The sequence below is a fragment of the Marmota flaviventris genome, chromosome 14 (genome assembly GCF_047511675.1).
Source record: "Marmota flaviventris isolate mMarFla1 chromosome 14, mMarFla1.hap1, whole genome shotgun sequence".
Lineage (NCBI taxonomy): Eukaryota > Metazoa > Chordata > Mammalia > Rodentia > Sciuridae > Marmota > Marmota flaviventris.
Window position 1 is genome coordinate 72271456 of NC_092511.1, and position 16311 is coordinate 72287766.

At 37.1% G+C, this 16311-nt stretch overlaps 1 protein-coding gene across 1 annotated transcript in view; it reads left to right on the plus strand.

Moving 5' to 3' along the window:
- Positions 1–16311, plus strand: part of Dnah6 (dynein axonemal heavy chain 6) — a 278870-nt gene that overhangs the window by 210622 nt on the left and 51937 nt on the right. Inside the window, exons 58-61 of the mRNA XM_071601776.1 lie at positions 609–676; positions 3962–4142; positions 7995–8174; positions 11695–11928. Of these exons, the coding sequence (XP_071457877.1) occupies positions 609–676; positions 3962–4142; positions 7995–8174; positions 11695–11928 (663 nt within the window). The remainder of the gene's footprint in view (positions 1–608; positions 677–3961; positions 4143–7994; positions 8175–11694; positions 11929–16311) is intronic.

A 16311-nucleotide genomic window follows, 5' to 3' on the forward strand; every position in this document is an offset into this window, starting at 1 on the left:
GATTTATATTTTATGTTAACTGCATGGCTTATTGTATTTATTGGTTTTTGCTATTGATTTGTTCAAGTGATGTAAGAATATTATGATAGCATTAATAACAATTTTCCATAAAAACATTGAGATAAAATATGTAATGCTTGGTTTAACAAATACACTATAAATTAATTACTATAATTAAATTATTTTACCTCATTTAGTCCTCACAACTCCCCTATGAATTGTTACTACTATTATATCAGTTTTTAAATATCAGGAACTAAAAGCTTAACACAGATAATGACTTGTCCAACATCAGACATTCACCCAAGTGTTCAGCTAGAATTAGAACTGAAGCTGTTGATTTTAAAATTTGCTTCTAACCCTTTTCTAACTCATCATGTAGACTTCTGTAACTGTGAGGTTTGCGGAACAAAAATGTTACTCACACCGGTGAGGAAAATCAGAATTTTGAAAGCCATGTTATGCTTGAGTGTGTAGGGGTGTGCCTGTGTGAACAATCAGAGTTGAGACACATTCACCATTATTTATTAATAATGATAAAGCAAGCACTTCTTGTTTTACTAGTCTTGCATTTAAACATTTTTATGTACTCCATACTTCTCTTCCAGGTGTGTATTAAAGTTACCATCATCAATTTCACTGTAACCAAATCAGGTCTGGAGGATCAGTTGTTAAGGTAAAAAAGGAGTGTGGGAATCAGGGATGTCATGAGTTTCCTAATGTTTTTGTTTTAGAAATTTTAACGAAGAAAAAATTTTAACGTAAAAAAATCACACATGACTAAATCAAAAAGATAAAATTATATGGCCAAGTTCTTCATCACAATTGCTTATAGTCACCAATCTTGTCATATCTTCTCAAGATCATTCCTACCCATTGTTTAGGCAAGGCTGAAGCCTGCCTCTTTTTCTCACTAGGATCTCCAATCTTGACAAGTGAATGAATTCAGTTGTTCCATTGTTTCTAAACACTCACTGCTCCAAATCTGTGAAAAAGTTAGCACTCCAAATTTTCTCATTTCCCTAGTCTCTTAATATTTTCCTACTTCATTGTTTCTACATTTGTCCACTTCACAAAAAATAAATATCCCTTCCTCAGTATATTCTGTATGTGATTAAATTCCCATATCCCAAAAATGGGGTTATGAATTATTAATCTTTGGAATTAGCCAAGATATTCATTCAGAAGGCAAAATTTTAAAAATATTTATTAAAATAATAATGTTAATGTTTATTTAAACTAAGTATATCTGTATAAATATGCCATAATATACTTACATGTATATATATATATATATATATATATATATATATATACACACACACACACACACACACAGATATATACATATATATGGTCATACTGCACTTACTAACAAAGATACAACCTTGAGAGATATGTCATTAGGCAATTTTATTGTGAAAAAATAAAGTATAGTTACACAAATACAGCTACAATACTAGGCAACTTAATCTTATGGGACTCTGTTATATATGAAGTTCATTGTAGACCAAATGTTACAGCACACTGCATGACTGTGTTTAACACACACACACACACACACACACATATGAATATGTGAATATGTGCATGTGTTCATTAACTCTAAAGGAAAATAAAATTTGGAACCATTTTCAAAACTATATATAATTTGGCTGGGCATGGTGGTACATGCCTATAATCCCAGAGACTCGGGAGGCTAAGGCAGGAAGATTGCAAGTTCAAAGCCAGCCTTAGCAATTTAGCGAGACCCTAGGCAACTCAGCGAGACCTCATCTCAAAATTTAATTTTTTTTTTAAGGTTTGGGGGATGTGGCTTAGTGGTTAAGTGCCCTCTGGGTTCAATTCCCAGTACCAAAAAAAAAAAAAAAAACCGGGCTGGGGACATAGCTCAGTGGTAGAGTGCTTGTCTAGCATGCAAGGTTCCTAGTTAGATACCCAACATTGCAAAACCCATATATACACATTCAAGTCAGGATTATTCTGTACTTGCACCTGCTATCACTAATAAGCTTAAGACTTATTTTCCTAGTTTCTTTTAGAAATTATTCTGCCCACTGATATCTTGCTTAACTTCTTGCTAATTAAAGGGTATCTCACCACATTTTATGCACATATTCTAAAGTCATGACTGAACATTTTACATACCAGTTTATTCCTTTGAATAGCTAAGCTTAGCTGTGTGGCTATACTGTCAGACTGCCTGGGACAAGTAGAACTACCCTAATGAGAAAAAGGGAAATTCTTAGATCAGTCATGGGGTACAGAGTCTCTCTGAAATTTCTCCCTGACCAACAGCATTGAAACGGGAAGCTGACAGCCTACAGCCTGTGTGAGGATGTAGCTCAGTTTGCCTAGTGGTCTGACAAGCCATCACTATTCCAGCCATTCCCTGCTTTGCTGAGCTCCCAGGCAGGCAGCACTCATTGCATTCAATTGTTGATTGGATGAAATTTCCTCCAGGATATTAACCATTTTCAAACACTGCCCTTCAGTCCTTCAGGGATTAGACAAGTCCCCTTTCCAGCTTTGAGAAATTCCATTAAACTACCCAAACAGCTCACCTCTGCCTTACTTTCTACTTTCAGAAGCTGTAACTCGCCCTCAGAGATTTTCTTGGCCATCCCTTTTGATTTTTAACTTGCCTGATTTGATTTATGCTTCTCCTAAGCTGTTATCTGAGTTCACCTTTATCTTAAAAAACTCTCCCCCAATTCCTCACTTCTGAAAAAGTTATTTAAACAATCGAATTTGAAGTGATAATTTCTTTTATTTTTCATATAATGATGTTAAAGTGTCTGAATTCAGCATGTACATAACATACAATGGGTTATTCTATGAGGCAATACATCATAGTGTACTAGGGTCAGCAGACTCAGGTGCAAGCTTGACTCTGCTTCTCATAACTGTGTGACCTCAGGAAGTGACCCACTACTGAGGGGGAACCACAGTGTCTAACTCCAGGAGCCTTCAAGTGGTTAAAAGAGATAATTCACATAAAACTCATAGTAGGGTGTCTGGCATGCATGATGCTTAATGAAGATGAGTTCCTACAAACCACAGACTGGGAGCAAATTATAAAAGGAAAAGTGAAAAGAGATGAAAGTTCACATGTTTATATTAGACAAGGGTAAAGCCTCTTATTTAGATACAATCAAGAACTGTTGATGAAGAGCTATTTGGCAAGACACCTCATGTTCAGGAACAGAAAGATTAAATAACATAAAGTTACACTCAGGACATACAGAATTCTTAAAGAAGGCTTTTAAAGAAAACATATGTGGTGTCAGACTATAAATATCATTTTGAGGCATTTTTTATTTAACAGTTTATCTTTAAGTTTATTCTCTGTCTGTGCACATATAAATATACACCTAGAGAAAATGCTTTTGGAAGGATGTATGTCAAATAATGGTTACCTCTAAGGAAGAAATTAGGTTTGAAGATGGAGCTGATGAATAGGAACTTTTACTTTATTCATTTATTTTCTTTTTTATAAAAATGAATTCATGTATTGCTTATGCAAATAGTAATAAACATTTTAATGATTTTTAAAACTACTTTTTTCATAGAGGCATTGAGATTTCATAATTTCTTGTGTCATTATAAAAAAGAACATTCCAAGAATTATTTTCACTTTGGCACAGCCAAGCATTAAAGAGAGAGATTGAATGATGAGAGAGCAGCCAACAGGCTCTCTACAGGATGAGTAGAAGTGACAGTAACTTTGATTGAGTGCATGTCTCTGAAATGTAGGATATAGAATAAGAACTGACATAGTTCTGGTGAAAAGCCACTGTATAAATCCAATGAAAGAGGGGCATTGTGTATTCAAATTCAGCTAATAGCATGAATATTTAGCTAGACAGCACTGAGAATAAGGATAATTCCAGACAGAAAACAGACTCAACTATAGTTCACTGACAAAAGCACAATTCAGTTATTCCAACCTTGGTTCTAGTGATGTCGTACGACTTGAAAGACCCGAATTGGAACATCAGAGAGTCCAGCTTATTGTAAGGATCAACAGTGATAAAAACCAGTTAAAGTCTATTGAAGACAAGATCTTAAGAATGCTCTTTACATCTGAAGGAAATATTCTCGACAATGAAGAACTTATTGATGCACTCCAGGACTCAAAGGCAAGTGAATATATTCAGTGTGTATAGAAAATGTGTCATTTTCAAAAGTTATAACTACAGCCTTTGAGGGTCCTGCAAGAGCTTATAAAGCAAGAATGAGACCACCTATAACCTGCTAGGGGCATGCATAAGAGTGTGCCTGGCTATCAGGCCTCCTCACAAACCAGGGAACAATAGAGAATTTGTAGACAACTGATAATTTCTTCTCTTCTCTGTGATTTTTAGTAAAGTATATAATATTTAAAAAGTAGGAAAAGATAGACATCAAAAGGAACAAATATTTATAAATTTGTATTAGTGTCACCTTTTCCAAGAAGCCTCCCTAGTACTCATAGCTAGAATTAACCTCCTGCTCCTTGGAACTTCTGTAGTGCCTTATCCAAACCTGTATTATAGTACTTTTTGCTGTTTACCTGTGTCATGGTTATCTAGTTCCTTGTCCTGTCTCTTCTGTTAGATGACTGATTTCATGCAGTGGGAATCTGTGACTCATCTTGATAGTCCTTTTCCAAGGGTTAAACATGATGGTTGCACACAAATGATAGTATGATAAAGTTTTACACTAAACATACAATCCTGTAGTTAATTAGTTCTCAGATTTAAACCATCATTTAAGAAATGTATAGGAGCACAGCCTATAAAATGATCTTATCAATTCATGAAAAACAAAATATTTTAGGGAAAAAAATCTCCCTTTGACTTTACTAGATAAGGAACACATAGGTATGTTTTTGCCTCTTGTTGATGTCTAATATGATTTGTTGCTTTATATCCTACAGTCTCTTTTTTTTTAAAGAGAGAGTGAGAGAGAGAGAGAGAGAGAGAGAGAGAGAGAGTGAGTTTTTTAATATTTATTTTTTAGTTTTCGGCGGACACAACATCTTTGTTTGTATGTGGTGCTGAGAATCGAACCCGGGCCGCACGCATGCCAGGCGAGCGCGCTACCGCTTGAGCCACATCCCCAGCCCTCCTACAGTTTCTTGAGACCTTGGTATTGAAAGAACGATAAACAAATTATTCTGGGTCTGTCATTTCCCTTCTCTTTTTATTTGTTTACTGGTCTCTATTCTCCTTTCATTCATTCTTCCTTGGGTTTTTAATTTCTGGAAAACTATTAACCCATTTATTTTTACATTTTACCAATTTTACATGCAAACTGTTTAAAGAATGAAGGCTTTCTATAAGGCTTATTATGATAAACAGTATTCATTCCTTGTCCCCACTCCCCCCACCCACCCGTGGCTCCCTTCAGAGAGGTAAGTACTTTCATTTTACACATTAACCTTGCCTATGCTTCTAACACACACACACACACACACACACACCACTACCACCACCACTATCACCAACTACAATAACCTTTCTATAGCCCAGCCTCCTACTATAGTTATTCCCTGATCATAACCTAGAGTCGATATTTCTATTGCCTCAGGGTGGAGATCTGGCTGTAAGTGTTTGGGAGGCTGAACGAGGAGGTATGCATATATTTACCTAATTATTGTTTTCAGAATGGTACCCACCTCTCAACTGTGCCTGATTTCCTCCCATAAAAGGGAGGGGAGACGTTTTATACCTTCTCCAGAGGGGGAATTTTTGTTTTTTTTCTGGTAGGGAAAAGACAACACTGGCTGGATGTATGAGAGACACAACCTGGGAGCTTTTCAACCAATTTATATTTTAGGCCCTTCCCACTTCCAGCAGTGCCTCTTATTAAATCCTGTGTCTTTAAGGAGAATTGTGTTTTATAAGTTGGTAAATTTCTGGCTTTCCCCTTCCTTCAGGTTAAGAATCCATTTTTCCTGGGTCTTCAAAGTCACAACACTCTTCAGTATGGTCTACAGATCCCAACATTTTATGGATATTTCCTCTCCTGTTCGCCCATATTTGTGGGTTTGCACTGCTTTTTAAATACCTTTAGTATGATTTTATCATTGTTTCAGTAGGGAATGAAGCAGTTGCATGTGTTCTTACTGCCATTTTTTCCTATCAATACCAGGTTCTTTTATTTATTTTCAAGGAAATGCTTTGGAGACATCCTTTTTTGTAGAGATCAGACCAAGTGATCATTGCCTATATTTCCTGCTACTTTCTACCTATAGTTTGTACTTCTTCCAACTCCCACAATCCTTATTTTAAAATATGTCTTATATTTTGTAACCATTGCTGAAGCCTCATATCTCTAGGGCATAATTTCTGTAAGTGGTTGCCAACCCCCCAACCAAAGTATATAATGTTCTAACATTCTCAGACCAAAAAAAAAAAAGAAAGAGAGAAAGAAAATGATCCACTACTCTTTCTCTTCAACAATGGATTCTGAATTATCAGGGCTTTGTGCTCTTCAGAGAATAAAGAACTGTTTGCTAGTGGGTCCTCATGATTGGATTGCTCCCATACCAACTTTCTTTTTCTACTCATTTGTGCAAGTTTTAGTTGAGTACATTATTAAGATTGGGGGACTGGTGCTGTAGCTCAGTGGTAAAGCACTTGCCTCCCATGTGTGAGGCACAGGGTTCAATCCTCAGCAACACACAAAAATAAATAAAGATACTCTGTGTTCATCTACAACTAAAAAAATATTTTTAAAAATAAGTTTTTTATTTTAATAAGGAATTCCCCATTTGACTCCACCCTTTATTTTCCCCCAACTTCCTGAGGGGCAGTTACAAGGAGACTTTGAAACTTCTGATGCCCAGACAGCTTCTGCACTGAATCCCTCCCCTTCTTTTCCTGTGGGCTGGAGTGAATAAGTCTAGACTTATAGTCTTCCTTATGGTAGGAAGCCTCTAGCCATAGGTGGTTATTGAGCACTTAGAATGTGACAAGTCTGAGTTAAGATTTGTTATTATAATATACACACCAGATTTCAAAGATTTACATAAAAATGTAAAACAGCTCAATACTTTTTAATATTGACTGTTATATAATATTTTAGTTATATTGAGTTAAACAAAATGTATTATTAAAATTCATTCCACTTGTTTCTCTTTATTTTTAATGAGTTTAGAAAATTCTGGATTATATGTGGCTCACATTATATTTCTATTGGAAAGCACTGACACAAGTCTCTTGATTCCCAGTTAGCTCTCCCTTCCACTGAGCAAATGCTGAGCAGCCAGTTCCCATACAGATTTTTCATGGTCCTGCTGGAGGCCCTTTGACTCTCTAGAGATAGAGAAATAATAGGGGAAGGAAGAGGAAACAGGAACAGATGGTAACAGAAAGAATCTGAGAGACACAGAAGGCAATCTTGGAAAGTCCATTGGCTAAAAGACTCCCCAGAGCCACAAACTCCAAATACAGAAAACCTAAAGAATATCCAAAGACTTTAAAATGTCTCCAGCTCACTTAGGTTTATAGCACTTCACACCTGGGAGTGCTGGGTAAAGAACATTATCATCCTATTTATCCAGGGTGGAATTTAGGACCACTTTTATCTAGCCTCTCTTCACCCACTCTGCTGGGCATTGTTCAGGGTGTCCCTTCTTTCTTCAGACATTATTTCACCATGTATACCATGCACTGTTCACATGGAAGTTAGGGAGCAATTAGGCATGCTGCATTAGTGTTTCCACTAAGTAACTCAAATATGTGACTCAGAGAAGTCCTGCTCCAATCTTTTCAGAGCTAATTAAATTGCCTATTTCTCTTCACCTTTTCCAAACTCTGGAGGGAACAAGGGTCAGCTCAGTCAGAGGAGAATCATTGAGTTCTGACCCACAATCATTGCATCTGGAGTCTCCCTTATTATAATCACAAACTCATTCCATTCTTCTTTCTTAGTCCTGACTGGATATATAAAAATTCCTACTGTTTTTCTGAATTACACCCTTAAGAACTTATATGTTTATTCAGATCACTTCCGGTGCCATTAAAACCAGGCTGAAAGAAGCAGAGTCCACTGAGCTGATGATCAATGCTGCTCGTGAGAAGTATCGTCCAGTAGCCACTCAAGGCTCTGTTATGTACTTTGTTATTGCAAGTCTCTCAGAAATAGATCCTATGTATCAGTATTCATTAAAATATTTTAAGCAGGTAAGTAAATTGTTGTTGTTAGTGAAATTCACCTTTTTTATTTCCTTTTATACCTTGTTGTTTCTTGCCTCAGACAAGCCATGAGTCTAGTTCTCAGGTAAAGTCCTCCAAGAATTTGGATCCACACAAATGGTTCAAGTGTGGCCCCATCCACTGTGTTTCCTAAAGGATTGGAGGGCTCCATACAGAACACTATAGAAGAAGGGAAGAAATCTGCTTTGCAAGTTTCCTTTTCTCTTGATTTCCTCAGCTAAGCAGTGTGCCTTTTTGCCTTCTTGCCCCTCTTTCTTTTAAGAGTCACAGCTCTGCACTACTAGTTCTTTTTTTTAATTTGTTCTAATTAATTATACATGACAGTAGAATGCATTTTTATTCATTGTACACAGATGGAGCACAATATTTTATTTCTCTGGTTGTACATGATATAGAGTCACACTGTTCATGCAATCATACCTGTGCCTAGAGTAATGATGTCTGTCTCGTTTTACTATCTTTCCTACCTCCATGCCCTTTCCACTCCCCACACTCTCCTTTCCCCTATCCAAAGTTCCTTCATTGTTCCCATTATGGATCAGCATCCACTTATCAGAGAAAACATTTGGCCTTTGGTTTTTTAGGATTAGCTTACTTTGCCTAGCATGATGTTTTCCAACTCCATCCATTTACCTTGCCTGTTTCTTGCCATAATTTTATTCACTAACAGAGTGTAAAGACACTTTCTCTGTAGTGGTCTATTTTCCTTCCTGCTATTAGTGTTTTCTTTGGTGCACATTAGATCTTTAACAACACCAGCTTAATCAAATTGGTTTGTGTCTCTTTTTTCATTTTCTTTTTAGAATGTTTTCTACAACAGGCTGCCAGCCCCTTCTTCTCCACTGGCTTTGATTTTGAGGGATCTCTTTCCTTCTTTGCTTTCCTTTATCTCATATTCATAACTGAATTTCATCTGTTTTCTTATGAAGAAGGATATTTTTCTCTGGGTATCAACACTCCATTATCTACCAAAAGCAAATTAGATGTTACAAAGCTTCAGCAAGCTTCGTCAGTTTTGCTGAAGACTTCCATGGGACACAGAAAGTTTGCAGTGTTTATAACACAGCAAAATTTATCAAGCATCCCCAGCAAGCTCCCATTTGCCTCCAGTTACTACTAGGTTCCAGTGGCCCCTTCCTCTCAGCCCACCCACACATGCCTCACTGGCTCAGTCTTTGACCTTCCAATTAAAAGCAAATAAACTGGCGGGGTACAGCAGTACACGCCTGTCATCCCAGCAGCTTGGGAGGCTGAGGCAGGAGGATCATGAGTTCAAAGCCAGCCTCAACAAAAGCAAGGCACTAAGGAACTCAGTGAGATCCTGTCTGTAAATAAAATAGAAAATTGGGCTGGGAATGTAGCTCAGTGGTCAAGTGCCCCTGAGTTTGATCCCTGGTACCCAAAAATAAACAAACAAACAAACTTTATTATGTATATTTAAGATGTACAATGTGATGTTATGAAATACATATAGATAAAAAGGTTACTACATTGAAGCAGATTAGCCTATCTGTCATCTCACATAGTTACCCATATTTTTGTTTTTATGGAAAAAGCAGTTGAAATCTATTCATTTAATATTATCCTAAATACAACACATGTTGTATATTAGATCTCTAGGCTTGTCATGCTGTATGTCTTTTATTTTGTGGATACAGCCTACATCTCCCCATTTCCTTCCCTACACACTGCCTGCTCTCACCACCCTTTCCTATGCAGAAAAATTTAATTAACTCTCATTTTTCTAATCCTTTGTGTTTATACCCATAACACAATGCAAAAACTGAAGTTCTTGTCTTATTTATCATCACTCAGAGTAGAAAAGAGTAGAAAACTGTAAATATACCCTCTTCCTCTTTAGCATATCAGCTGTACTGATTTCTTCCAAAATGAAATCATGGCATTTGCAGGTAAATGTATGGAACTAGAGAACATCATGCTAAGTAAAATAAGCCAATCCCAAAAAACCAAAGGGCAAGTGTTTTCTCTGATAAGTGGATGTTGATTCCATGGGGTGGGGGTTGGAGGATATGGATAGGGAAGAATGAAGGCACTCTGGATTGTGCAGAGGGAAGTGAGGGGAGGAGTGGGGCTGTGGTGTTGGCAAGGACAGTAGAATGAGATAGACATTATTATCCTATATATATATGACTACTGGTGTGATTCTGTACCATGTACAGCCAGAGGAATGAGAAGTTGTGCTCCATTTGTGTACAATATGTCAAAATGCATTCTACTGTCATGTATAACTCATTAGAACAAATTTTTTAAAAATAGCAGGGAGACCGGTAGAATAAAATAAGGGGATCAGGGGGAGAGATGGGAGGTCCTGGGGAATGAAATCAATCAAATATTATAGTATTTTACTGTGTGCACATATGAATATATTATATAACAAATCCCACTGTTGTGTGTAATTATAATGTGTCAATAAAAAGGGGAAAATGCCTCCCTTGCAAGCTTAAATGCCACTTTCCTGCTGCTGGAGCTGCACACATCTGGAGGTTAACCAGGCTGGACATCTGAAATGCCTCACTCACATGACTGGGCTGTTGGCCCCAGTGCCTACAGTGGCCTCTCCATGTGGTTTGGCCTTCTCACTACAGGGCAACTGGGTTCCAAGAAAACATCTCCTCAAAGCACAGGTGCAAAGAAACCAAGGTGGAAGATCCAAGGCTTCCTCTGAACTAGCCCTGGATGTCATGCAACAGCACTGCTGCCACTCTGTTGGTCAAGCAAGGTCACTAAGGATACCCCAGATTGGAGAGGAGGGAATTTAGACTCCATCTCTCACTGGAAGGAGTAGCAAACATTTCAATGGTCTTTCATCCAGCACATTTGATATGCTGCATATGATGCTTACTTACCTCACATTGCTTTGCATGACAGCATTTCCCTCTGGCTGCAGTCTGACCTACCAGGAGTAAAACCTCACCCATCCCTATATGGTCTAAGGCCACCTTTGATCCTCTTGTGCCTAATCCCACAATGCCACCATCTCTACTGTCTTCCCAATGTCCTGATAATGTAGGGCACCTTTACATTTCAAGACAAATTCTAGCACATTGTTTCCACATCCTAAAAGTTATCTTGGGAAAGTGCTGAAAAGAGTGCACAACCTTGCCTTGCCCTTATGGTTTTCATTCTAAAATAAAGAGTTTGTCAAATCTGAGTTGATGATGTGAAAAGACTAGTCCTGCCAGGTAACCTCCATTTCCAAAACTTCCTGTCTCACATCAAGATGATCCATTTTAAACATTGTCAAGAGATTGGCATTGGTCCATTTGTGAAAAATGGGAAAGGAAGGGGAGTGCAGAAAATAAATATCACATTTCAATTTTGGATGAAGCCTAGGTTTTTCAATATTCACCTCCCATGATGCTGTTTGCTCACTCAATCTAGGGTGGGGAGGGATAGGAGGGACCAGGATTTTCTTTCTTCACAGAAAATGAATTAAATCAGACATATTTTTCCCTCTTCCACACAGTTGTTCAATACAACAATAGAAACTTCTGTGAAGACAGATGATCTACAGCATCGCCTGCAAATACTACTGGAACAAACTCTCCTAACTGCTTATGTCAATGTTTCAAGAGGTCTTTTTGAACAACATAAGCTCATCTATAGCTTTATGCTCTGTGTTGAGATCATGCGTCAGCAAGAATTGCTAACTGAAGCTGAATGGAATTTCTTTCTCCGAGGTTCTGCAGGACTGGAAAAGGTACCTATTACACATTTGGATGGGGCATGTTATTATAGATAGAGCCCATAAGCACATACCAGTGCTCCATGAAGACCATGGTAGCTAAAGATTATACACTTGACTGTGTGTGGCCCAGTGTAGAGGAAGCTGTAGGTCAGGAGGCCCATTATTATTACCTCCAGCTAGCTGCATAATTTTGGTAACACTTTACCTCATTATGCAACAGTGCCCTCATCTGCAGAAAAGGAATATCAGGAGTAACCAGTGAGCTGGTAGAAGTGAACCTGTTTTTAAAAGTTAACTATCTTGTAAAATAGGAAGAGCTAAAAATCCAGCAAAAGATAAGGCTTCACAGATTGGTCAATACTCTTTGTGAAATCATGACCTCTCTTGCCTAGAGATCTCTCTCACTAGAAACTATGGGCAGTATATAATAATTTGATTGCTATCTCCTATGATACTGTAATACAAGTTCTAAAGTTCTCTTCTTCATGATCATTCTTTTGTCTAATTTTCTCTAGCTGCTTAAACTGACCTAACTTGTCTATGTACTATAAGCCTTGCACCTCACAGAAATGAGTTCCCACCCCTTGCCTTGAGATTCCCTCTTAGCTCTACTCTAAACTCTTGATTTGGCCTTTTTTTCTCAAGTTCTGTCCTTGGATCCTGCACACCTGACATATGAACCTGTTTGCTAGGATTCAATCCTCAGTATATCACTGAGAGGTTGGACTTGATGTTTTTATTTGACTCTCAGCATCCCATGCTCCCGAGACAAGCCCATCTAAGACCTTCCTCCCCAACTCCTGCCCATCTTGCAAACAAACATATTCTGTTAATTCTCTTTGGATGTATCTTATCTCTATACAGTTCATATGAACAGAGGACTTTTTTGTATATCATAGATATACATATGTATATCATCTCATTTATTCTTCTCAGTATTATTCTTTTTAATATTTTTGGGGGGCACTTAGCCACTGAGCTATATCCATAGCCCTTTTATTTATTTTTTTATTTTGAGGCATGATCTCACTAAGTTGCTTAGGTTCTCACTAATTTGCTGAGGCTTGTGATCACACTAATTGGTTGAACTTGTGATCCTCCTGCCTCAGCCTCCTGAGCCACTGGGACTAGAGACATGTACCACCAAGCCTGGCTCAGTATTATTCTTGAGTAGGTTCCTGATTTTATCTCTATTACAGGTAAGGTAATAAGGAAGGCCCATAAAGGTTAAATTACTTTATCATAGCAGCCTTGTTTACAGTTTTCTCATGTAGAGGTTTGAAGGATTTTCCAGAATCACACTAATGCATGGCAGGGTCTGATTAGTCTAAGCTTCTAAAGTCCTTGCCCATTTCAGTATCAGCTACTGCTTTTCATGAGCAGTATATTTTGAAAAGGAGTTTAAAATATGTTTTAAATATGAACAAACTAGAAATTTAAAATCACCCATAAATCATCTTTCCTATAGCCTGTATGTACTTCACATATTTGTCACATTTTGGTAATTCCAAAAGATCTAGCTAAGATAATTGAGGAAGGTAGCTACATTAAACAACAGATTTTCAATACGGATGAAACAGCATTCTGTTGGAAGAAGATGCCATCTAAAGCTTTCATAGCTAGAGAGAACTCAATGCCTATCTTCAAAGATTCAAAGGCAGGGCTGACTCTTGTTAGGGGCTAATGCTGGTAATGGTTTTACATTGAGCCAATGCTCAAAAATGCTAAGGCAATTAAGAATTATACTCTATCTACTCCACCTGTGCTTTAAAAATGGAACAACAAAATACAGATTTACAACAAAATATGATTTACTGCATATTTTAAGTCTGCTGCAAAACTTACTGCTGAGGGGAAAAAAGTATTGCTTTCAAAATAATATTGTTCACTAATAATGCACATACTCACCCAACATTTTTGACAGAGATTACAGTATTGATGTTTTCATGGCTGCTAACAACCACAGATCAAGAAGTAATTTTGACTTTCAAGTCTTATTACTTAAGAAATAAATTTTATAAGACTACAGCTACCAGATCTATCTACCTTTAATAGATCTGGGCAAAGTAAATTGAAAAGTATTCAACATTCCAGAACCCATTAAGAACATTTGTGAAATGTGAGAGGAAATCAAAGTAGCAACCTTAACAGAAGTTTGGAAGACATTGTCTTCATCTCACATGGATGGCTGACTTCAATGGTGGAGGAAACTGTAGATGTGGTAGATATAACAAGAGAACTAGAATTTGAAGTGGAACTTAAAGATTTGGCTGAATTGCTGCCATCTCATGATAAAACTTTAACAGATGAGGAATTGATTCTTGTGGATAAGCAAAGAGAGAGATTTCTTGAGATAGAATCTACTTCTGGTAATCATGTTTTTGACATTTCAAAATAACAACAAGGGATTTAGAACTATAACTTAGTTTATAGAGAAGCAGTAGAGGAGGGACTCTAATTTTGAAAGAAGTTCTACTGTGTATAAAATGCTGTCAAATATCATCATATAATATAGAGAACTCCTTTGCAGAAAACTTCTTTGTTTTCTTATTTAAAGAAATGAAGTTAGGCACAGTGGCACAAGCCTGTAATCTCAGCTACTTGGGAGACTGAAGCATAAGAATCACAAATTTGAGGCCAGCCTCAGAAATTTAATGAAATCTTATCTCAAAATAAATAATTAAGCAAACTTTCCTATGTACACATATGAATATACCATAGTGAATTTCACCTTTATGTAAATCCATGATGTGCTAATTAAAAAAACTGTAAATAGAAGAAAGATCAATAGAGTAGAAGAAAAGGAACAGGGAGGGAGGAGGAGAGGAATAGATGACATATCAGGGACTGAACTGGAACAAATTATATTGCATACTTTTTGTAATCATGTCAAAAGTAACCCCAATATTATGTATATCTATAATGAACCATAAAAAGATTGGGGATGTAGCTCAGTGGTAGAGAAGAAGGGAAGGGGAGGGAGGGAGGGAGGGAGGAATTGACACAGCCACTCCAGCCTTCAGCAACCACTACCTTGATCAGTCGCAGCCATCAACTACAAGGCAAGATCCTCCACCAGCAAAGAAACTATAACTTGCTGAAGGCTTAGGTGATTGACTGCATTTTTAGCAACAAAGTATTTTTAATACTTCATGGTATGTACATTATTTTTTAGACATGATGCTATTATACACCATAGACTATAGCATAGCATAAACATAACTTATATGCATCAGGAAATCAAAAAATTCATGTAACCCAATTTATCCCAATATTTATTTTATTGCAGTGATCTGTAATTGAGCCTGAAATATCTCCAGAGTATCCAAAGTACTCCTGTATAGTTTCTTTTTTAAGAGAATTAAGTCTTCCAAAACTGACTGTGGTAATAATGGTAGCAACATATCTGTTAATATACTAAAATCATTGGATTATATATTTTAAATGAGTGAATCATATGACATGCAATTTTTATCCAGTAAATCTGTTTTTATATATTCAGGAAATTCTCGAAGAACTAGTTTAAGTCTGTAATCACAGCTGTTTCTCTCTTTTTTTAACTATTTACCCACATGTACGTGCTTCATAGAATGTTGCCAGATTACATAATAATCTTCCTAGAGATGTCTAGGACTGAAATAATTAGATATGAACTCAGTAATGTGATATTGTTACTTGTCAAGAACCATCCATACTATGTATGTACCAGATCAGCATGGAAATCCATTGAGTGGGGAAATCTGGTGTCTGGGAACTTACAGTGGCAACTCTGCTGTAAGATGGCCCAAATACATGTGAACTCCCACCCAGCTCTACCAAAGATCCCACACAGCACTGAAGATGGGGTGACCTGCTACAAATATCAAGCCACACAGCCTCTCAGAGATGGGTGTGACCTGCCAAGATGCCAACTAACCTGCTGACTGCAAGATAGCATGAAGCAAGTCTCCACCCCTGAAACCTTATCCCTGTCTTTGATGTACCCCTTTAAATAAATCCCAGTAGCCAATGTACTTATTTATTTATTTATTCTAATTTGTTACATATGATAGAATGCATTACAATTCATATTACAAATATAAAACACAATTTTTCATATCTCTGGTTGTACAGAAAGTATAGTCACACCATTCATGTCTTTATACATGTACTTAGGGTAATGATGTGTGTCTCATTCCACCATCTTTTCTACCCCTATGCCCCCTCTCTTCACCTCCCACCCCTTTGTCTTATCTAGACTATACAGATTTAATGCAATTCCAATCAAAATCCCAATGATATTCCTCATAGAAATAGAAAAATCTATCATGAAATTCATCTGGAAAAATAAGAGACCCAAAATAGCTAAAGCAATCCTTAGCAAGAAGAGCAAAGCAGGTGACATCACTATATCAG